This window comes from Triturus cristatus, chromosome 3_1 (genome assembly GCF_964204655.1).
Source record: "Triturus cristatus chromosome 3_1, aTriCri1.1, whole genome shotgun sequence".
Taxonomy (NCBI): domain Eukaryota; kingdom Metazoa; phylum Chordata; class Amphibia; order Caudata; family Salamandridae; genus Triturus; species Triturus cristatus.
Genome location: NC_140583.1, coordinates 672458675 through 672482536, shown reverse-complemented (window position 1 = coordinate 672482536; position 23862 = coordinate 672458675). Strand labels below are relative to the sequence as shown.

At 50.9% G+C, this 23862-nt stretch overlaps 1 protein-coding gene across 7 annotated transcripts in view; it reads right to left on the bottom strand.

Annotated features, from left to right (window-relative positions):
- Positions 1–23862, bottom strand: part of OSBPL5 (oxysterol binding protein like 5) — a 1218591-nt gene that overhangs the window by 232956 nt on the left and 961773 nt on the right. For all 7 annotated transcript variants that reach the window (XM_085644727.1, XM_085644725.1, XM_085644728.1 and 4 more), the window contains one exon: positions 20579–20735. In XM_085644727.1, the coding sequence (XP_085500853.1) occupies positions 20579–20735 (157 nt within the window). The remainder of the gene's footprint in view (positions 1–20578; positions 20736–23862) is intronic.

Genomic DNA, 23862 nt, shown 5'->3' with positions numbered 1-23862 from the left:
CAAGCCCTTCGTCCTCCACGGGTGGATGGTCCTCGTCATCTTGATCCAGGATGAGGGGCACAGCTCTTTCAACTGCCATGTTGTGCAGCATGCAGCAGACCATGAAGATCTTGCAGACCTTCGCCGGGGCATATGGGAGTGCGCCGCCGGTCTTGTGGAGGCACCGGAATCGGCTCTTCAGCATGCCAAACGTCCTCTCTATCACTCGCCTTGTCCGGCCATGGGCGGTGTTGTAGCGGAGCTGGGCCGGCGTGATGGGGTTGCGGAGAGGTGTCAGCAGCCAAGGCATGTTGGGATAGCCAGCGTCCCCTAAATGGAAAGCACATGGATATCGTTAGAACAGGCGAAGCGGTAGTGCTGCTCGGCCAAACAGAATACAGGACAGACAGACTGTACCCACCAACAACACATGCACGTTCGTTGCGCAGCTGCATCATCATATCAGGCATCCCGCTACGCCTCATGATGTAGGCATCGTGTGCTGATCCTGGAAAACGTGCACAGACATGTGAAATCACCATGTTGGACAGACACACCACAAGGGCATTGATGGAGTGGTAGTGCTTCCGATTGCGGTACGCCACCTCCCGTGCGTGTGGTGGTACCAAACCTACATGTGTCCCATCTATGGACCCAATGACATGGGGCATTCCTCCCAGGGCATAGAAACCACGTTTGACCTCAGTCATCTGTTCAGGGGTTGGGAACTTGATGAAGTCATCCAGGTGAATCAACATGGCCTCCAAGAAATCATGCAGCACACCGCTGAACATGCTCTGGGACATGCCACCAACATGAGCTATGGTATATTGGAAGGTACCCGTGGCAAGGAAATGTAGGGCAGCCATTACCTTCAGCTGGGGTGTCAGTGCCGTAGGATACCTGTGCTGCGGTTGCAGGTGTGGTGCCAGTCTCGCCGTCAGCTCCAGAATCAACGGTTGGGTGAAGCGGTAGAGCCGGATCCTGTCATTCTCCTACATGGTGGCCAAGTCTGGAATTCTTCGGGCAACAGGAGGCGCTCTGCAGTAATTTGGAAGTGACAAGGAAGAGTGAGTGCACTACGAGAACAACTCAAGTCTACTGAGCACATGTAAATCTGCCAATACACACATGCCACATAGGGAGTCAGGCATGTGCTACATGCCCAGGACACGTATGGATGCAAGGTGACACTCCTTCCAAGACCCAGCTACACACGGTGATTGAGAACCTCCCCATGCCACGCCATGGGAATAGCTGTGTCCCAGTGCAAGTGCACTGCCCGACGCAAGACAGGAGTGACATACACCCACACATCAGCAGAAGTGTGATGCTGATTGCAGAGACTGGCAGCGGAACACTTGAGCCACAGGTCACATGACATTACACTAGTCCAGCCCACACACCTTGCCATGAAGGTGCACATGTCATGACTCCCCACACATTCCTTGTGAGTTTGCTGACATGGCCTTGTCACGCTACTCCGTGTCCCATGCATACATGTGCACCTCACATCAGATACCACATGTGGCATGGTGTGCGGAACAGTGTGCAATGACAATCTACACACAGACACATGTTGGTTGCTGCAACGGCTGCAGCTTTTGAGGGTGCTACAACATCAACCTGATGTAAATCCCGGACACATAAATGACATAGTCACATTGTGCACTGTGGGTAGTGACAAGTCAGGTGTCATGACCCCTGTACCGGGCATCATGGGACACTTCCGTGTGTTGGTGTCCGTGCCATGCCAGTGACGCTCACCCCAAGTGCGCAGTACGACATGCACACATGTCAAAGGAGTCAAGGGCATGCCTGGCACACATTGCACCCTCACACAGTACACCTGTACACATCTCATCATACATCTGGTGCCTCCTCCACTCAGGAGGCATGTTCCACATCACAGCCTGTCACACCTGTGCCCCACACATGTAGTAATGCACAGACGATGCCTTGATGTCCATTCCTGGACAAGTATGTCCATCCATGGACAAGTATGTCCGCCCTATTCCTACCTGTGTGTCGACTATCACCACAGTGATGTGTACAAACCGGCGTACTGCTGCTAAGAGGGCCTGTGTATGTTCCCCAATCACTGTGGGAGTGCTGCCGTATGTGTACCCATCGTGATGGCGAGCGTACAGGCATTTGTACGGTCCGTACCACAACGAGTACGCATACGCGTGCAGAACCATAGTGATAGTGAGCGTAGATGCGAGTGTACGGTCCGTACCACTACGTGTACGCATACGCGTGCAGAACCATAGTGATAGTGAGCGTACAGGCATTTGTACGGTCCGTACCACAACGAGTACGCATACGCGTGCAGAACCATAGTGATAGTGAGCGTACAGGCATTTGTACGGTCCGTACCACAACGAGTACGCATACGCGTGCAGACCCATAGTGATAGTGAGCGTACATGCGAGTGTACGGCCCTCTCACTATGGGTCTGCACGCGTATGCGTACTCGTTGTGGTACGGACCGTACAAATGCCTGTACGCTCACTATCACTATGGTTCTGCACGCGTATGCGTACACGTAGTGGTACGGACCGTACGCTCGCATCTACGCTCACTATCACTATGGTTCTGCACGCGTATGCGTACACGTAGTGGTACGGACCGTACACTCGCATGTACGCTCACTATCACTACGGGTACACAGACCCATAGTGATAGTGAGCGTACAGGCATTTGTACGGTCCGTACCACAACGAGTACGCATACGCGTGCAGAACCATAGTGATAGTGAGCGTACAGGCATTTGTACGGTCCGTACCACTACGTGTACGCATACGCGTGCAGACCCATAGTGATTTTGAACGTAGGCATGCATGTACGGGCCGTTGCCATGCATTTGGGGTGCCCTAGGGCCCGGAAACGCACCGTACCTGTGTGTGATTCTCCTAATTACATAGGGGACAAGTATTAAGGCCTACATGCATGCTGGTTGTCATGGCGACCAGGTTCAAATTTCGATTTTGTTCTGGAAGGTGCACAGCAGAAGTCAGTTGGAATTCTTCTACTTTGTTGCAATGTGTTTGTGGGGCTGACATCATGCAGGAGAATGAAACCGATAGAGAACCCACAGACTGCTAGGTTTGAAGGGATTGGTGGAAACATAGGATGCAAATGTGAGTGACCAATCACTCTGTACTCCTGTGCATGAGACTGGGCAGAAGGCCACATATAAGGCAGCCAGGTCCCATGAGGGATTACTTGCCTGCACATCTTTGCATTTGTCGACCAAGCTGCTGCTACTGATTCCCTGGAACCATGTCAAGGGCTGTGGAGAGGACACAGCCATTCACCCTGGAGGAGAACATGGCTCTGCTGGATGTGATCCTCCCACAGTACCCCATGCTGTATGGGCGACCAGGGTATCAGGTGAGTGCATAGGCCACTGCCACAGACTGTCCCTATGTTGTGACTGTGTCTTCAGGCATTGTGACCCGGTGTGACACACATGCCATGTACTGTCGGGGGGGTACCAGGGGGGGGGTGCCTGATGTCTCCCAGCAGTGCCCTGAGACAGGAGGGGTGTGTGCAGAGTCCTCCCAGCAGTGCCCTGAGACAGGAGGGGTGTGTGCAGAGTCCTCCCAGCAGTGCCCTGAGACAGGAGGTGTGTGTGCAGAGTCCTCCCAGCAGTGCCCTGAGACAGGAGGTGTGTGTGCAGAGTCCTCCCAGCAGTGCCCTGAGACAGGAGGTGTGGGTGTGATGCACAGTGTGAGCCTTGATCATTGATTGTGACATTGCCATCATTCCACCTGAGTACCCACTATGGCACGTACTGCCTTTTCCCTCACCAGAGGATGATGTCCCTATGACAGAGGTGCAATGCGTTGGCTGCATTACATGCCATGTAGTAACCAGCTATTATGTTCACATATGTCTCTCTGTGACATGTGGCTGGTGTATTGATGTGGTGTCACTTGTACTCCCTCACAGGTAGGCGCCACTGCCAAGGAGCAGATCTGGCTGACCGCCGTCAGTGCCGTGAGGCGTGTGGATGGTCGGAGGCGGAGCCTGTCCCAGGTGAGGAAACGCTGGCAGGATATCCGGTGCTGGACGCGGAGGATTGCACGGCTCCTGCTGGGGGACTCACCTGAGAGCCACAAGAACCGCGGCCGCCGCCGTCTGACCCACCTCCACAGGCGTGTGCTGCCGGTGGTCTTTCCAGACCTGGAGAGGCGCTTACAGGCGATGCAGCAGGCGGAAGGGGGTAGGTACATGTGCGTTTGTTGTGTGTCACCGGCATTTGTAAGGGCACAGTGGCATTAATTCACTGGCAGGGTTTAAAGGTGCTGTGCCCATCCAGTTTGCCCAAGTGTAGCGCTGCGCCCCTGCCACCCTTCCCCTCCTTGCAATGTGTTCCCTGGTCTGTGTGTAGTCACTCCTTCACAAGGTAATGTAGGCTGGCGCTTTGTCCACGAGAACAATGACTGTAGCATCATGGGTGGTGGTGGTGGGTAACAGGTTGTGGGACCTTGCCTGTGAACTGTCAAGTTCACTGCATGTGGGTTCCATGTCAGTTGGCACTGATGCTGGCTCCAGACATGGGAGTTGGTCTCTCATGTGTCATGCCTTACAGCGCGCATGTCCTATGTAGTGGCCTGTGACATGATGTGCATGAGTGTGCGCTACGCATAGTGCAGGGATGGTGACGTGTGTAGCAGTCATTCCCATTCAGTAGCATGTAGTTGCGTGCCCAATACTGTCCCCTGGGGCACCTTATCCTCAGTGTTGTTTGTGTCATCATCAACGTGGACACTCTCACTGTCTACAGCGTAGGTTGTGCTCTGTGCCACTGTCCCCTGTCACCATGTATATAGACGTGCTATTATGTACAGGTGTCCACTGTGCAGCCTGACCTGATTGTCCCTCTTCATACTCACAGTTGCCAGTGCCTGTGTGTCTTGTTATACTCATCTGAGGATGGGCACTGGTACCTCATTATTTGTACAGGCGCACCTTTGCTGTTTTGCGTCCAATCTTGCCTTTTGCCTACCACTGTGTTTATCACCCAGACTATGAGATGTTGGTGCCACCTGTGTCTCAGCAATTAGCATCGTGTGGGGGTTGCTTGGGGCGGGCAATGCCTATGTGTCAAATCCTGATTCCTAATTGCTGGGTCTGGACAGTGTGTGATGTTACTGGACACACACGCAAGGTGCAGTGACCGAGTTATGTTGGGCATGTTTGCAGCATTACCTATGCAGCATGTGTCTCAAGTTCATGGATATTGTCCCTGGTCATAGGTATTTTCACAAACGCTGTGTGGTGCAGAGGCAGTGCAGGATTGTCCCCAGGGCCTGGGTGCTATGTCAGACTCCGTTTCCTGTCATCAGCTATTGTCTCATGCTCTCCATGGTATTTCAGTGGCATGGTGGCTCAACCAACTGTGTTTCATGCCCTACATCGGTACCTTGTTTTGCAGATGTTAGGGATCTGCCTCTTCAGGCTATGCAATGTTGACTATGTAGATTGGACTCATGTGACAGATGTGTACAGGTGTCTGATTAATTTCTGTCTCTCCACCCTGCCCACAGCATCGTCGGGGGACACAGAGGGAGACATGGACACGGACCAGGCGGAGGGACCGAGCACCAGTGGCAGCCGTGACATCGGGGCTGGCACATCGAGTGGGACAGAGGCGGAGGATAGTGTGGCCGAGGACCTGTCGACTGGCACATCAGACTACGAAGCTGACAGGTCCGAGGAGGATGTCTCAGAGTTGGCGGAGGCTGCACCAGCAGCTGACAGTGGAACAACACCTGCCACCGCCCCCTCAGTTCCCACCAACCGCCTCCCACTTGCTCGTGTCCCTTCCCAGCGTGCCCGGTCACCGCATGTCTCCTTCCTGCCAGGCACCGCACCCCCTGCCCCTGTCTCCACTGCTGCCGCCAATGCTGAGTCTATGGACATCCAGCGGCAAATGCAGGTTGGTCAGGCTGCGATCCTGAATGTCCTCCATTCCCACGGGAAAACCCTCACCAACATCGAGGCATTCTTGGAGGGCATTCATTCTTTGCAGGCTGACCAACGCAACTTGCTGAGGTCCCTAGACTCCACACTGACTGCAGCAGTGGGTCTCCTGCAGCGCGACCTCCCCCCACCTACCCCTGCCCCATCCACACTTCCCACTTCCATGCCTGTCCCACGTACACCCAGACGTCGGCATGCACCCACCACAACAGACACAGGCACCACACCAGCAGGGAAGGTCCACCGCACTCCTCCTGACACGCACACACAGGGTGAGATAGGCACACCCACTGGGTCGGGGGGCAAACGTGTGACACGCAGCCAGAGTGGGAGTCCGCATTCCACACAATCCACTCCCTCCAAATCCCCTCCCCTCAGCTCTCCTGGCCACATCTCCCCCAAGGACTCCTTCGTGGCCGCTCTGTCCCTGAGCCCCACAGTTACGCCACCACGCAAGCAGTCAAGGAAGTCCTCGGTCAGGGTGGTTGAGTCTCCCCCCCTGTCTCCACCCTCCCCCGGTGGCGCTGCAACCCATCCCTCTGAACCCCCCCCCTCCTTGGGGCCTGAGGTCACTTCGGGTGCAGGGGACTCCCTGGAGGACCTTGCTAAGGTGTGTAGTGCCATCCTGGCCTCCGCCTTTGGCCATGACACACCCCCTGTGGTTGAGTCCTCCATCCCTGCACCCACAACGCCGCCCCTTTGCCCTGATGTCCCTGCGGTGCCTGTTGCTTCCCCCCCCCCTGATGCCCTCACCAGTATGGAAGACGATGGCATTTGACTGTGCAGGCAAGGTAGGGGACACACATCCCACTGTGTCCCCCATGCAGCTGGGAATCATTGACTGCCCTATGGCCTTTGTTGACTTTGAACTGCCTTTGATCCACGGACATTGTGCTCATGCTGAATAAAGCTTATTTTTGTTGTCATTCTCACACTCCTGCTATGGTGGTATTGGTGTTGGTGGGGCTGCTACATTGTTTTGGGTGGTGTTTAAGGCTTTGGGTGTGTGGGATTTGTAGTAGTGTTCTGCTCTTTGGGGCCACCCTAGGATCTGTGTGCCATCACAAGGTGTTGGCTAACTTCCTTAGGTCATGTCAGCAGTTACTGCATGGTTCAATTGTCCCAGGGTGTATTCCTTCCTCTGTGTACCCAGTTTCTTCCCTGCAGGGTGTTCCCAATGTTTGGCGCAGAGCTGTGTGTACATGAGCTGTGTGTGTGACGGAGCCCTTCTACTTTGGCCATGCATGCATGGCCATGTCTCCACCTGCAACAATCGTGGCATCCTTGGTGATCACTGTACTTGTGTGTGGAGTCAGTTGACATGAGTTCATGGGGACATGTTCCCTTGTAGGCAGTATGGATGTGGGTAATTGTGGCATCACACACATGTGTTACACCCCTCCTGGGTGTGGACACTGCTGGGAGGACTCTGCACCCACCCCTCCTGGGTCTGGACACTGCTGGGAGGACTCTGCACACACCCCTCCTGTCTCTGGGCACTGCTGGGAGGACTCTGCACCCACCCCTCCTGGGTCTGGACACTGCTGGGAGGACTCTGCACACACCCCTCCTGGGTCTGGACACTGCTGGGAGGACTCTGCACACACCCCTCCTGTCTCAGGGCACTGCTGGGAGGTCTCTGCACCCACCCCTCCTGTCTCTGGGCACTGCTGGGAGGACTCACCACCCACCCCTCCTGTCTCAGGGCACTGCTGGGAGGACTCACCACCCACCCCTCCTGTCTCAGGGCACTGCTGGGAGGTCTCTGCACCCACCCCTCCTGTCTCAGGGCACTGCTGGGAGGACTCACCACCCACCCCTCCTGGGTCTGGACACTGCTGGGAGGACTCTGCACACACCCCTCCTGGGTCTGGACACTGCTGGGAGGACTCCACACCCACCCCTCCTGTGTCTGGACACTGCTGGGAGGACTCTGCACACACCCCTCCTGTGTCAGGGCACTGCTGGGAGGACTCCACACCCACCCCTCCTGTCTCAGGGCACTGCTGGGAGGACTCTGCACCCACCCCTCCTGTCTCAGGGCACTGCTGGGAGGACTCTGCACACACCCCTCCTGTCTCTGGGCACTGCTGGGAGTGATGGGCACCCACCCCTCCTGTCTCAGGGCACTGCTGGGAGGACTCCACACCCACCACTCCTGTCTCAGGGCACTGCTGGGTGGACTCTGCACACACACCTCCGATTTCTGGATATGTGCGCTTGGCACATACACGGTGGGGTTACGCACACTGCATTAGAGGTGAGGGTACGAGTCTACTGACACTGGTGTGGTGGGGGTACGCTCCGTACGTCCGCGGGTGTGGGTACGGGTCATACTTACACTGTTGGGCAGGGGGGTACGCTCCTTGCATTCGTGGGTGGGGGTTCGAGTCGTACTTACACTGTTGGCATGGGGGGTACGCTCCATGCATACGCGGGTGGGGGTACGGGTCGTACTTACACTGTTGGGCAGGGGGGTACGCTCCTTGCATTCGCGGGTGGGGGTTCGAGTCGTACTTACACTGTTGGCATGGGGGTACGCTCCATGCATACGCGGGTGGGGGTACGGGTCGTACTTACACTGTTGGGCAGGGGGGTACGCTCCTTGCATTCGTGGGTGGGGGTTCGAGTCGTACTTACACTGTTGGCATGGGGGGTACGCTCCATGCATACGCGGGTGGGGGTACGGGTCGTACTTACACTGTTGGGCAGGGGGGTACGCTCCTTGCATTCGCGGGTGGGGGTACGGGTCGTACTTACACTGTTGGGCTGGGGGTACGCTCCGTACGTCCGCGGGTGGGGGTACGGGTCGTACTTACACTGTTGGGCTGGGGGTACGCTCCGTGCGTCCGCGGGTGGGGGTACGGGTCGTACTTACACTGTTGGGCTGGGGGTACGCTCCGTACGTCCGCGGGTGGGGGTACGGGTCGTACTTACACTGTTGGGCTGGGGGTACGCTCCGTACGTCCGCGGGTGGGGGTACGGGTCGTACTTACACTGTTGGGCTGGGGGTACGCTCCGTACGTCCGCGGGTGGGGGTACGGGTCGTACTTGCACTGTTGGGCTGGGGGGTACGCTCCTTGCATACGGGGTGGGGGTAGGGTCCGTACATATCCGTCCCCACGCTATGTGATGTTTGTGCGGCCCGAACCCAGGCCTTTGCCACGTGGGTGCGATCCGTCCCGCCATTGTTGGGGTGACGTGTGTGGGCGTGGTCCGACTCGTACCCACGCTCTTCAGGCGTGGGTACGGGACGTACCTGTCTGGTTGTGTTGCCGGTTCGCGTGGTGACGGACTTCCGTTGTGGCGGTCGCTGGATTATCAGGACACGCCCCCACCCCCTCGTGGTGACCAGGGCATGGGAGTCAGGTATGTCCAGGCCATGTGTAGTGTGTCACTCATGTGGTTGTTTTGTGGCCTGCCCTGGTCGTGCCACCCCCACCCCACCCCACTTTCCCCCCTCCCTTAGTTATTCTGACCTTCTGCGGCGTCTGCGTCGTAACCTGTAGAGGAGGTGTACTGCTATGAGGGCAGGGATGACTCGTAGGTTCGGGTCCATGTCTGTCCGTCGCGTACTGGTACTCCTTGCTCGCGTCGTCCTGTCGCGTACGGGTCCTCCGTGATCGCGTCGTCCTGTCGCGTACGGGTCCTCCTTGGTGGCGTCGTCCTGTGTGTCCGTCACGTACTGGTCCTCCTTGTTCGCGTCGCCGTCTGTCCGTCGCGTACTGGTGGTCCTTGTTCGCGTCGTCCTGATTTCCCGGCAGTTTTTGGCTGCCGCAAAATATTCACCGTGCGGGGTGACGTCGGTGCGAATCGTGATTCCTGGGTCGTGAATGGCTGGCTGCGTGCGTCCCGACGTCAGGTCGGCGCTTTCCCGGTTCGCATTGGTAGGTGTTTTTTGTTCGGTCGGTCTTTTTTACGATTCGTACGGTAATGGTGTACCCGTGCGAATCGTAATTCCATGTTTGTATATTTTGACGACCGGGTACGCGTCGGACGGAGAATATGCTCCGTCCGACGGTTCGTACCCGGTTTTTACCGGATTGTGATCGGCACCATTGACTGAAGGAAGTGAAACCCTACTTAAGCAGTAACCACAATATATGTCAAGGTGAAATACAAGCAAACTTCAAATTAACCTGTGCTTAACCCTCTGGTCGCTTGGCACAAAAGCAATCATGCTTAACTTATAGGCAATGTGTAGAGTATTTATGCAGCACTTCAAACAGTAATAAAGTGGAAACACAATACAAGAGAGATCTCACACCAATTTAGAAAACTAGAGTAAAATGTTATAAATTATTTGAATTTATGTATTTTTGGCCTCAATCAGTAGAACTGGAGATAAGCAATTTGAAAGTTTTAAGTGAAAAAAGTGTCCGTAAGCACAAACTGTCAAATGTCGTTATCTGGTCACGCCGGACCGTGACAAAGTCACAAGTTTGCCTTGACCACAATTGAGCGCGGACGGATACAAGGACCAAGTTAGGCCCACTGAACAAAGTACCTTAAATCCTGGTTGCGAGATCCCACATCGAGGATGCATTGCAAAGCGGTGATACCGAGGGGTTGCGATGTGGAGTCCTATGCCATCGTTGAGGATGCCGTCAATGAGGGGCTTGCGATGCTAAGGCCTGCGTTGAGGATTGGTCACATAGCAGCGGTCCTGAGGAGAGTGCGTGGTGTGATGCAAGATCCGGCGTCTGGGATGCGTCACGCTGCAGAGTTTTTGAGTTGAGCTGTGAAGAGATGCATCGTGGTGCATCAGTTCTGACCACAGGACAAAAGCTGGACTGGCAGAGCACCTTAAGGCTCACTTCCAAGGTTCTAGGACTGGGGTGGCACAATCTGGGGGTGGGACTCACAGCAAGCAGAGGCAAGGTGCTGGTTTAAGGTGGTTGTAGCCTTTGGTGTCCCTGAGGCTCTGATCAGAAGGCCAGCCAACTAGCTCTTGGAGTCACTCTGGTGGTCCTGGGACCAAGATGAAGGTGCTGTCCTTTTCACTCAGGCAGCCCTTCTTCCAGAGTGGCACTGCAGTCCTTCTGAGTCTTCCACAGGTTCAGAGGTGTACTGAAGAGTTGGGTCTGAGTATCCATTATTTAAACGTGGTGGCCACTTTGGGGTAGGAGAAGGTTCTGGAGGTTTCTACCCCCAGAGCTGTCTGGAATTTCTTTCCTCCCTGCCCTGGCCCCAGCTTTTCTGGGGTCACAAAAGACTAGTATCAAATTCTTTGTGAGTGTGCTCAGGCAGAGCCTTTGTGATGTGCAAGTGTGGTGGGGGACATCTCCTCCCGCTCATCAAGTCAGAGATGGACCATCCTGCCAACACCTACTGCCCTTTGCCTCACTGTCTGGAAGCAATACACAAAGACTAACTGCCAGCTATAGCTAGTCATGTGACCCAAGATACAGGAAACAGGCACCAAATTGTTAGGACAAGAAAATGCCAACTCACACATCCTGACACCAAAATTTGACATGTTCCCATTTGAAAATTATCAATGTTAAATGTAATAAGTTTTCCCAATGTTATCATATGGGAGAGGTAGAGATAGGGGTTTTTCCTTAAAGGACATGTAAAACTTAAAAGTACATGTCTAACATTTTAAATACACTGAACCATGCCCTCTGGGCTGTTTAAGGCCTTCCCAAGGGGTGACTTATATGTATTCAAAAGGGAGTTCTAGTCATGGCAACAGGTGTATCTTGCCAGGTCGAAATGGCAGTTTAAAATAGCACACACAGGCTGCAATGGCAAGCCTGACAGGCGTGTTGAAAGGGCGAATTAAGTGGGTGGCACAAGCAGTGCTGCAGGCCTTCTAGTAACATTTAAGTTACAGGCCTTGGGTACATGTAGTACCACTTTCCCTGGGAATTACAAGTAATTTAAATATGCAAAATGAGTGTAAACTATTTTCGTTACCATGTTTAAAAGAGAGAGCGCAAGCACTTTAGCACTGGTTAGCAGTGGTAAAGTACACAAATCCAGAAGCCAGCAAAAACGAAGTCAGCAAAAACAGGACGATGGAAGACAAAACGTTTAGGGAAACCACATTAAGGATGTCCGATCCAACACATTCTCTTTAATGTATTATCAGTCAACAAACCAGCCACCTCTTCTTCCACTCGCTGACTTAGTACATGTCTTTACCCCTGTACAGCGCTCCACTGCACTTAGCTTGGGTTGCGCTATAGAAATACTGCATACATACATACATAAGTACATGCAAACCAAAGCATTGAAAGAATTGAAGGTCATCAGGCAGCTAAAGAATGACCTCCATCCATTCAATCTTAATATTGTGCTAGACTAGTGGCTGCAGTTGAAATGGGGAAAGCGATGAGTATGCCCTAGCCAGTGGAAGGATAGCCCATGCACTGCACAAGGTATTTGCCAATCTGCCTGCAATCACACCTGTAGCATGCTCGCATTAATAACCCAGGCAAAAAGATTTAGCTAAATGTTTTCCTACTCCTAAAATGGGTTCACAAATTGATAGTGATTTGATTTCTGTAAGGGGTGTGTTGTAGGCTCCCTTCCAAATAACAAATCTGTATGCTATGTATCAATTATATGCTACCAAAATCTGGTTGCAAAACATTGAAAAATTACCAAGGCCTCAAAGGAGTTGGCAACCTGCTTGCAAAAGGGAAGGGATCCCCTTGATGCCCTTTGCTTTTGTGAATTAAAAAAAGAGTGTGTTGGGGAATAGGCGGTGGTCCACTGGACCAGTGCCAACTCTCAAACAAACAAAGATGAATAAAGCTTTTCTTTAAAACACTGTGTGGTTCCTTTAAGGAAAACTGGCTATATATTTTTTTTAAATGTGCATTATTTTAAGCGATCATGGTGGCCTTCTAGGTCCAGCGTGCCATCATCTCTTTGATGGCCTTCAATCGTAGAGAGTCACAATTTGTGACCTACATCATTGATATTTATCAGGGAGGTCAGACTGCGACCCACTACAATTTAAAGTTTTCTGAGCAGACCTTTTTATTTTATTTTACTATTTTTTATTAAAGTCTTTATTGAATATTTCACGAGTACACAGCCATTCGCCTACAACCCTGGGGCCGGCAGCATAACTTCTTGAATATGTAGACACAGCTAAAAAGCCAACAACCCAAGGGGTAGGCAGCGATCAATAACCAAGAATGAAAGGATGTCGTATATGCAGGAAAAGAAAAAACTCAAACTATAACAAAAGATTCATAAACTATACCCATCCAGCCTACGTTCGTACTTTGCTGTCCAATAGCACATGAAGCATTGAGGTGTTGCTTGTGAATGAACACACGGAGGGGCACAGTATCGGTCAAGCTATACAGTCACTAGACCCGAACCTCTGGGTAACCCTGCCCGTGAGGGAATGACATCTAGATGCCGTCTCAGCGCTACCCCCAAGGGGGCCTACTCAAATTTGCATTGCCTGATACAGATTAAACAGTGTCAGCATGCGCAGTGTCGCCGGGGTCCGTAGGGTTTGCATCTGTAGTATCCAAGTTTTTGGCAAGTAAATAGGTTGTGTAAATTCCCCAGAAATTCTTGGGTCTGCTCCTGGGAGGGATCAATTAACTAAAATTCTCAGTTTGTGTGCTGCAATATAGCATGTCATGTGACCACTGTGTGACTGTGGGCAAGGGGCCTTTCGACCAGCACATTGCAACCCGCCTCTTTGCCATAAGAAGACCCATATCCACTAGTCTACGCACTGACTTGGGTAGTTGTTTAGAATATCCCAGAAGGGCAAGCATCCGATCTGGGACTAGCTCTGTATCTACTATGTTCCCCAACTCCTGAAAGATAGTTTCCCAGTATGCGTACACCCCCGCGCACTGCCACGCCAAATGGATAAAATCCGTAGGTTGAGTTCTGCATCTGTCACAAGCCGGTGTCTCTCGCAATCCATACTTGTGCAATCATTCTGGCGTGTAGTACACCCTATTAACATACTTGAAATGAACCAGCCTGTGCCTTCCGTGTAAGGAGATATGCCGAGTGCTAGTGCAACAATAAGTCCACATGGCGTCATCTATATCCTGCTGCAAGTCACGTTGCCAGACAAGTCTGGCTTTAGTATACTGACTCGCCCGATGGGACATTCCTAATTTATATATTAGTGACCATTTTACGGGGCGACTTAGCTCTGATTATGTAGGTCAATTCTGGCACTTCATGGGGTTCCTGTAGCTTGCCTCCTAAACTACCGCACAATGCTCTCCTCACCCTATGAAATTGAAACCGTAGCAGCATATTGCTAGCTATCACAGGGCTCTCCACCTCTTCCCAGGATTTAACTGCACCGTCTTGAAATAAGTCTCCTGTTGTCATTATATTCAATGATTGTAACGCCCGAATAACCGCTTTATCCCTGCACGGGGCCGGCCAAAGGGTCCAATCTATGGGCATGTCTGGGGAGTAGATCTGTGCCCCCGCCTGCATTTGTAATATGTTATGTAATGCATGCCGAGTGGAATTAAGCGAGTCTAGAATCCCCGTCCTGCGGTCGGCAGGCTCAAACAGCGTGGCTGGTAGGGGAAGGGGAGAAGCGAAGAGACTTTCCATGCGCAGAAACAGAATATCAGGTGCACCATGCATCCAATAATAAGCTTGGGCACCCTGCGCCGCTCTATAATACAAATTTAAATCTGGCACGCCTAACCCTTCCAAGTGATACGGCAAGGTAAGCATCCGCCAATTTACCCACGCTTGTTTACCCAACCAAGCCAATTTTACCAATAATGTGTTAACTCTCCGAAAGAAAGAAAGGGCTAAAACAATAGGAATATTCGTGAAAAGGAACAGAAATCGCGGCAGCACCACCATCTTCATGATAGAGATTCTGCCAAGTAGAGACAATGGCAGTTTAATCCAGGTTTCAACATCATCCTCCAGCTTACTGACCGTGGTACCGTAATTTTCTCTGAACACAATCTCCGAGTCAGTGTGTAGTCTGATTCCGAGATATCGTGTTGCGTCAGTAGTCCATTGTAACAGGTAGTCCGGTTCGAAAGGTAGCGTGGCTGGGGAAATCGGAAATATCATGGACTTAGACCATGTTACACGCAGACCTCACAGCGCTCCGAAATGTACCACCTCTCTACGGCGGAGAGATTGTTTAGCGGTTCACGGACATATAACAATGTCTCATCTGCGCATGTAGACACTATGATGTTATAATTTGGAAAGCGAACACCTCTGTGGCCATGGTACTCTCGCAATGCCCAAGTCAGTGGTTCAGCCACCAGGGCGTATAAGATAGGGGATAGCGAGCAACCCTGTTCAGTGCCTCTGGATAACGTGATTGAATCCGTCACCAAGTCCCCTATTTTGATTCACGCCGTGGGAGAATTATAAAGTACCCCAATCAGTTGGAGAAAGACTGCGCCCAATCCCATCCTAGTTAGAACCTGTCGCATTAAGGGCCATTCAACAGAGTCAAAGGCCTTCTCCATATCTAGGAAGACCGCGACCGCCTTCGTGCTCAGATTAGTGTGTTGGAACATGCCAAACACTGTGCGAAGGTTATATGTGAGGTTCCTGTCCGGAATAAACCCTGCTTGCTCTGGAGCCACCAATACTGGTGCAAGTGGTGCTAGCCTGTTGGCAAGTATCTTAGCAAACAACTTGGTGTCTACATTAAGCAGGGAGAGCAGGCGATAGGACCCGCATTCGTCTAATGGTTTGCCAGGTTTTGGAATAGCCACAATAATCGCCTCTCCCAACGTTGGTGGCATTGTGCCCGACACGCACATGTCGTCAAAAAACTCTGAGAGGTAAGGAAGTAGCAATTCGAGAAAACTTTTGTAAAAGTCGACTGTGAGGCCGTCTGCCCCCAGAGCGCTTTTAGTTTTCATACCAGATTGAGCTAATATATTTTCATCTTTTTCGATAGGGCGCATGAGAAATTCCCGGTGGGTGTTTGTGAGAAAGGGTAATTTAATATATTCAAGATAGGATAGGATTTCTTCACCCGTGCCGGACGACCGGGACGCATACAATTCTGCGTAAAATTGTTCGCTATGTCCACTTGATCAGTTAGTAACCCACCCTCTGCCAACTTAAGTTCCGGGACCAGCGTTTTACTGTGAGCCGCCTTCAGTATTTGTGCTAATACGGAACCCGGCCTATCTCCCTACTATATACTCTCGCCGTGGCATATTTGCAGAGATGCTTGACTTCACTGTCTGCCGCCTCTTGATATTCTTCAAGTAAGGCTTTAATAGCACTCGATGTAGCCTCATCATCACACGCCTGTTGACGTTTTTCCAGGTCACCCAGTTTTCGCTCGAGATCAGCTAGTCTTTGACGAATAGAGCGCAAAACACCTGAGTGCTTAGACATAGCTACCCCCCGGATGTAGACCTTAAAGGTCTCCCAGACGACCTGAAAGCTGTCCACAGACCCCACGTTGATGTCGAAAAAGGTTTCAATAGCGTCCGCCAGTTCATCTTTGAAGAATGGGTCCAGCAGTGAATAAAGTGGAAACCGCCAAGTAAACGGCGGAACAGTCTTCCCGGGGGTATCGAGTACTAGCAATAGAGGAGAGTGATCGGAAAGTGTACGAGGGAGTATTAAGCAGTCCCGAATGTGGCCCACGAGAGGCGATGAAATCAACTAGTAATCAATACGAGTGTGCAGATTATGGTAAGCAAAGTAGTGCGTGTGTCCTCCCTTATCCGGGCATCTGACTCGCCATACATCACAGAGATCCAAGCTCCACAGCGTACTCTCAAGTGCTCTGGCTGCTGCGGAAGGTTGTCTCGTCGGTCCCCCCGATCTGTCCAAATATGGGTCTCTGACTAGATTAAATTCCCCACCCCAAAGATATCGTGCCTCTGGATACTTAGAGGCAGTGCAAGCCAGGGAAGCGTAAAACTCTGGGCAGTAATAATTGGGACCGTAGCCATTAACTACAATGATATCTACTCCTTTCCCTCGGCACTTGGAGATCACGAATCGGCCACCTCTGTCTGAATCCAATTGTACCATTGTGATGGCCGACCTGGGGTTAACCCATGTCAGTACCCCTCTGGCATGTGTAGTGAATCCTGAGATAGTGATGTTATTTAGCAGTCCTCTACTACGCAGCATTACACTGTTTAGTGGTAGATGTGTCTCCTGTATCAAGGCAATGTCAATCATTTGTCTATTGAGATAGTTCAGCACCTTACGCAACTTTCGGTAGTCATTAAGTCCCCGTACGTTCCACGTAAGTGCACGTAAAGAACCAGGGGCTGCTAGAGTACTTGTGTCACCCCCACCCACCGTCATGCATAGTGGAGCCCAGATTGTATCTCGACCCAAGCAACAAGTTGGCAATAAGCAGTACATAGGCATATAGACAAAGAGCTTCAAACAACCGCAATAACCCAACTTTCCCTCCTACCCAGCCCCCCCATAACGGACCTCCCCCAACTTGGCCATGACTCATCTCCCAATAACCCCAAACCGCCTACCCTCCACTCCCCCTCAAAGGTGATTATCCACCCTCTTGTGTGATACACTTGTGGGCGGATGTAGCTCGACTTGTTATAGATAACAATGAGAATACAGCATAAAACAACCCACCCCCATGCATTGTCAGTGAATTGATGTGCATTCCCACAGGTTCACCATGCTCAGGCCTAAATGATCACATAGTACAAAGTAGGAAGCTGTCTCCCCATGACCATTGTACGATACTCCTTGGAGCTGCAGTAACCGCTAGTATTGATTCTGACGTAAAATCCACTAATTCCGCCACTAACTTAACGCCATCTCCCAGACTCGTGTCTAATAGTTCCCCCAACGGTGCCTCGAGTCAGCCCAGGCCCAGCTTGTATACTCACCCCCCCCACATGATACTAAGGGTAGGCAGCTACCGCCCACATTGCGCATCTTCCCGAACATATATGATTCTACCCTCCACCCGTTTCACTCCAAGCTATTGAGCATACTTATCGTCCAATTGACAGTCCTCTTTGTTAGTCTTGTTCCTCTAAGGCACCCCCAGCTGCCTCGTCTAGAAGCTGTCATTCCGGGGTATTGCGTCTCTCCTTAGACCAATCTTTCAAGGCCTTCTGCAGGGCCTTCGGGTCGGTGAAGATGTGGGAGCGGCCCTGCCTGTTGACCCGAAGCTTCGCCGGGTACAGCATAGCGTAGTCTATGCCCATGTCCCATAGCTGTTTTTTCATGGGCACGAACTGGCGACGCGCCTCCTGTACTCGAATTGTGAAATCAGTGAACAGCGAGATCTCCGAGCCTTCATAGTTCAGCAATCCCTTTTCCCTAGCCAGTTTCAGGGCAACATCTCTGTCTCTGTAATTGAGCAGTTTTGCAATATTAGGGCGTGGTGGCGCTCCCCGGGGCGGACGTGGGCCCAGGAAGCGATGTGCCCTCTCCACCACGAACATGGCGGAGAAGACCCCATCGCCAAGCAACGCGACCAACAGTTTCTCGACAAAGTGTTCCATGTTGCCAGTCGGGGTGGACTCCGGCAGACCGGTGATTCTGAGGTTACAGCGAAGAGAACAGGCCTCTTGAAGAACACGCAGTACTCTCGCCCATTGCTTGTGGTCCGAGTCCAATGTGGTGTGGGCTTCCTCCACCTGCTTCAGTCTCCGTTCCGACATATCCAAGCGCTCCGCATGTTTGTCTAAGCTTTCCCCCATTCTGCCCATCCGGTAGAAAAGGGCGTCCATCTTCGTGCCCAGTGATGCGATACCACTTTGCAGGCTATTTTCCATGGCAACTAACATCCCTCAAATGTCTGGACTAGCTTCGTCTGACACGGGGACGGTCTGGGACCTGTCTGCCCCATCTGAGGTGGCATCATGTGATTTCGGCCTCTTCTGCTCGAATGAGAGCTTGGATTGAGCTCTGTCCACTCTGCCCATTGTGTATCTTGGGAGTTCCTCCCAGACAAGGCTCACCTGGGCACCAGCCCCGCGGGTATTCACACTAAATTACCACCTGGGTATGGGAGAACCTCTGACCGCACAGGACTTCTCTGTTGTCCAGTCTGCTATGTATCGACATTGCGTGCTTCTTTACAGGCGCCTGCTGTTGGGCACTCACTGTAGTGCGCAGGGAGCCCCCTTGAACAGGTGAAAGTCAGTCCTGGCTTCCGCTGACAGACAACTATTTTACCACCCCTACACGGGTCCACTTTGCTTCCTGATCCAGGCTTCCCCGAACCAACTTCTTAGCCTCGCCGGACCGCACCCCACGCGTGTTCAGACACACTTGCAGGGGCCCATCCCCAGAGGATGAGGGGATGTGCGGTGAAGAAAGAGCAGGCTCTGTCCCATCTGGCGTGCACCACCCGTCTGCAGTCTCAGCACACAGAGCCACCACTCACCGGCAGGCACCGCCACCTCAGTGCTTAAACAGCCAACACCTCCATACCATAGTTGACCATAGTTGACAGCGCTGACTGCATGCGCCCGGGACCTCCTTGTCCTGGCGCCCCCCAATGCGCATACACTCAGGCGAAGCTACAGCCGTCCTCTCAGTGCGCTTCTGTAGCGCTGCACACAGTCCTACCTCATTAGGCAAAACAATATCTCCAGGGGGCCGGTAGCCTCTCAGGTGCGTAGGTACAATGGCGGAGTTAATAAGGGCCTCCAACCGCCTATCTGCATCTGTGAAACCATGGCACACTCACACGGAGGTCGGAGTGGTGAAAATGGCTGTGCGCCGGGGTATTTGCGCCCTGTTAATATCCACGGTCCGAGATCGGCTGAACAGCTCCGGGAGGCTGCGCGACTTCCCCGCTCTCCACAGAGCTGATATTGGCCCTTAAGCAGTACCCCTGTGTCACGGCTCCGACTCCGGGCACGAAGTGGCAGTCAGACCAGCATTCCTCTCCAACGCGCTGCTTGGCGAACCTCCCCACCGCTTGCCAGCGGCTCGCCGCTCACCGGGCTCCGCTGCACTGCTTACTGTGGCTCAGGGATCCGGGCCTTGCAGGGCACGCTTCTTGGCAGCAACGCAGCTCCACTGTACGAGGTCCGTGAGGAACCGGAGCCAGACCGCCATGCTCCGGACGGCTTCTAGCGTACAGGCCGCAGTAAGAGGCATGTAGGGCTCCGCGGGAATGCCGGATAATTTAGAGGATATTTCTGCATTGCACGGAGCAAAGGGCTCAAGAGGCCATCTTGGTCGCGAGCTAGCTCCGCCCTCCCAAATTTTCTGAAGAGACCTATTAGTACATAAGTTGGTTCAGAAAATTTGTTAGTTTTCACAAAAACACTGGCCACGAATTGTGACCAGTATTTTGTGAGCAGCAAATAGCACATCAGACACCAGGTTCAGTAATTGGTCTGTTGAGTATCAGATTTAGCTGTCCTGTCGCTAATGTGTTTAACATAAAAAGTAAGAGATGGTGGCTTCTATACTGGAAGTAGCTTTAACCTGCCAGGTATACACAAGGGAGGAGATATTTATCACAGTCTTTGAAAACCCTCATGTCGTTGTTCTGCACTAGGAAAAATATGATAAATTCGTTTTTTAGCACCTGTCTATAATTTGTTTATTATTTGAGAGCCATAAAGAATCTCGAATACTCTAAATTTTACAGTGAGATGGATATAATTAAATCAAGAGAAAAAGAGAAACTTACTGGAAGAGGTCCTGCTCGTGCAGAAGGTTATACCAGCCAGCATGAGAAGCATCTGGCACGTAGTTCAGGTCTATATCCTTAGCTTGTTTAGATGAACTGAGCCTGAAGAGACTGGAGCAACGCAGGGCAATTTCTAGTGCATCCATCCAACATCGACCTATGCAAAAAATTGGTGTTATGGACATCACTCAGATTAAAGGTTAGAAGATATTCACATCCAGTGAGCAGCAATATGCAGAGTGCCATGTCTTTGTTAATTTTGCAGTAGTTTGAAATAGGAACAACGGCAGAAAGGGGAATGTCATCAGACTCTGGTTCATAATGTGAAAGAGTGATAAAAACATTTTAGGAATTGGGTAATTTGTTGAGAGACGTTTGGAAACCCTGCTCAAGGAAGAAGCACAATCCTTGTCAGGGTGAATCTCAAAAGTCATTAACTTAACCTGTGTTTAAACCTCAGGTAGCTTGGCACAAAGCAGTCAGGCTTAACTTAGAGGCAATGTGTAAAGTATTTATGCATCACACAAACAGTAATAAAGAAAGACACAAAACTAGAAATATTCAAAAACGACTTAGAAAAGCAAAGTAAATTTCAATAAATAAAATGATACCAGAGCAATAAAACTCCAATCAGAAGAATCGTAGAAATTAAATTTTAAAGTTTTAGGTATATATATAGCGCCTAAAAGCACATAATTTCCCTCATGGACATCTGGTTGTGCTAGATCAGGGGAATGGAATGCTTGATTAATCTCAGCCACTGGCGATTGCTCGAGCCACATTCCAATCCATCGTTTTTCGACCACCATGCCACCTCAGTTTGGATACAGCCATATTAAAACCAACTTTGACCCTGCTCCAATGGGAACAGTCGAGCCCAAACTGCCAGGGGAGGTCCTACCTGAATTGGACCCCAAGCAACCCAGGACAGGTTTTGTCCTTATTATGGGCTCATCAGCCAGATATAGCTTGATTCCAGTGGCATAGTGAGCATGGGACCCATGTCTGTACTTGCCTGTCACACTTAGGGCATCAAAAAACAAAATAATGGATGAAATGCTTGAATTAATCTCAGCCACTGGTGATTGCGCAGGAAGCATCCCACTGCTGCATTGTTTTTTGCTACCATGCCACCTCAGTTTGGACCCAGCCATATGCAAATCAGCCTTCTCCCTGCTCCAGTTGAACAGTCCAGCCTGAACTGCCAGGCCAGATCCTCCCGAAACCAGAACACAAGCAGCCTGGGACCGGTTTTCCCCTTATTATGGGCTCATCAGTGAAGTGTAGCTTTATTCCAGTGGCACAGTGTGCACAGGACCTACGTCTGGGCATGCCCGTCCCACTTAGGGCATCAAAAAACAGAGTGAAGCATGGCATGCTTGAATTATTCTTAGCCACTTACGATTGTTTGGGCCGCATCCCAATCATCATTTTTTGCCCACCATGCCACCTCAGTTTGGGCCCAGCCATATGCAAATCAGCCTTGGGTCTGCTCCGGTGGAACAGTCCAACGCACACTGCCAGGCCAGATCCTTCCTGAACCAGAACACAAGCAACCCACGACCAGGTTTGCTCTATTATGAGCTCTTCAGCAGGCATAGCTTGATTCCAGTGGCCCAGTGAGCATGGGACCCATGTCTGGGCATACCCGTCACACATAGGGCATAAAAAAAAACAATGGTTGGAATGCTGGATTTAATCTCAGGCACTGGCGATCACTCAGGACTGCATCACAATCCATCATTTTTCATCCACCATGCCACCTCAGTTTGAACCCAACCATATGTAAATCAGCCTTGACCCTGCTCCAATACACCACCTTGCTGTTGTTTCAGTTAATGCCCTAAGTGTGACGGGTATGCCCAGACATGGGTCCTGTGCTCCAGACAGATATGTCTGGATGGGAGACCTCCAGCTGCCAAGGGTATTACCAGTGTGCAAGTTGTTTTATGCAGGTCTACACTGTGTGATATGTCATCCTCTTCCAAAGGCACTAATGATGCTGATGAAATGCAGTTGTGTTGATCATCCAATGTTTATATCGCACTCTATTATTTCAGGAACCATTGTAATGTGATTTTTGCAATGTAATTACTTAAAAGTCATTATACCCCTATCTTCTAATGTTTTGCATGGATGTAATAAAACCTGTTAACCTTGTCTTAGCCTTGATAACATTTTAATAAAGTTGTTAAAAGAAGAACTGGTACAATATGTTCAGCAGCAGCAGTGTGCTTGTGTGTATGTGCATTTATAAACACACACATATATACATATATCCAAAACGTCAGCCTTTCAAGAGCTGTTCTACATTAGATGGGGAACAACACCTTGAATGTTAATCATTCCCAGAAGGCAGCTTCTCTGTAACCTATGCTACACCTAGAACAAGGAATGTGGCTTTTTGAAGAGCTCACCTGTAAAGCTTCTATGAAAGAGGTGATAGGCCCATCTCTACATCTCACAAGTGTGGACTTCATATCTTGACTGCCCAGTTGAAACCTTTGAAGCACAGATGGGCATTACAGAGTAGAGTCTAAGCCTCATCATACAGTGACAACACTACTGGAGGCCCTGATGGACAGCCGGTGCAAATGTCAGAAGTAGAAGTATTGACTCAAGCTAGAAAATTGATTGCCAAGTAAGGATGCATTCATGCCAAAGCTACCAGCACACAGTGTAGTATAGGCACTGCAGTAATTAAAGCTTTCAAGCACATCTTAGAAGAATTGTTAGCGAGGTGAGGGCGTGCACATCTAGTTATCCAACAATCATCTGTTCAAAAAAGTTTTTATCAGACCAAATAATTAATAACATACAAAAATAGTGCTGCAGCTGTAAGGAGTAAAATCCAGATAAATACTCAATAAGTATGAGAACTATAAGTTACAAAGTCATATTAGTAGAATCATGATGACTAATAACCTCAATAAAAACATAGAAGGGTTACTATAATAAATAGAAGCACACAATATTATAGGCATTATAATACATTAGAGTTGTTAATGTAAGAGTCTGGAGTATACCAAATGGTAGAGACAAGCATAGAAGAATCCTAATGGGTACATAATAGTGAACAGTGGCCATGTCGAAGAAAAGTTATCTGGGCCCACCAAGCATTAACAGATAGTAAACGTGCATCTTTCCAGTTTGAAGAGATTCGTTTAACAGCAGTAGATATATTCTACCAGGTTTTAAGGAGCAAGCACTCTAGCACTGGTTAGTAGGTAATGTATGTATGAAGGGTGTGTGACTGGTATTCTTGTCACAAACCAAGCTGGGGT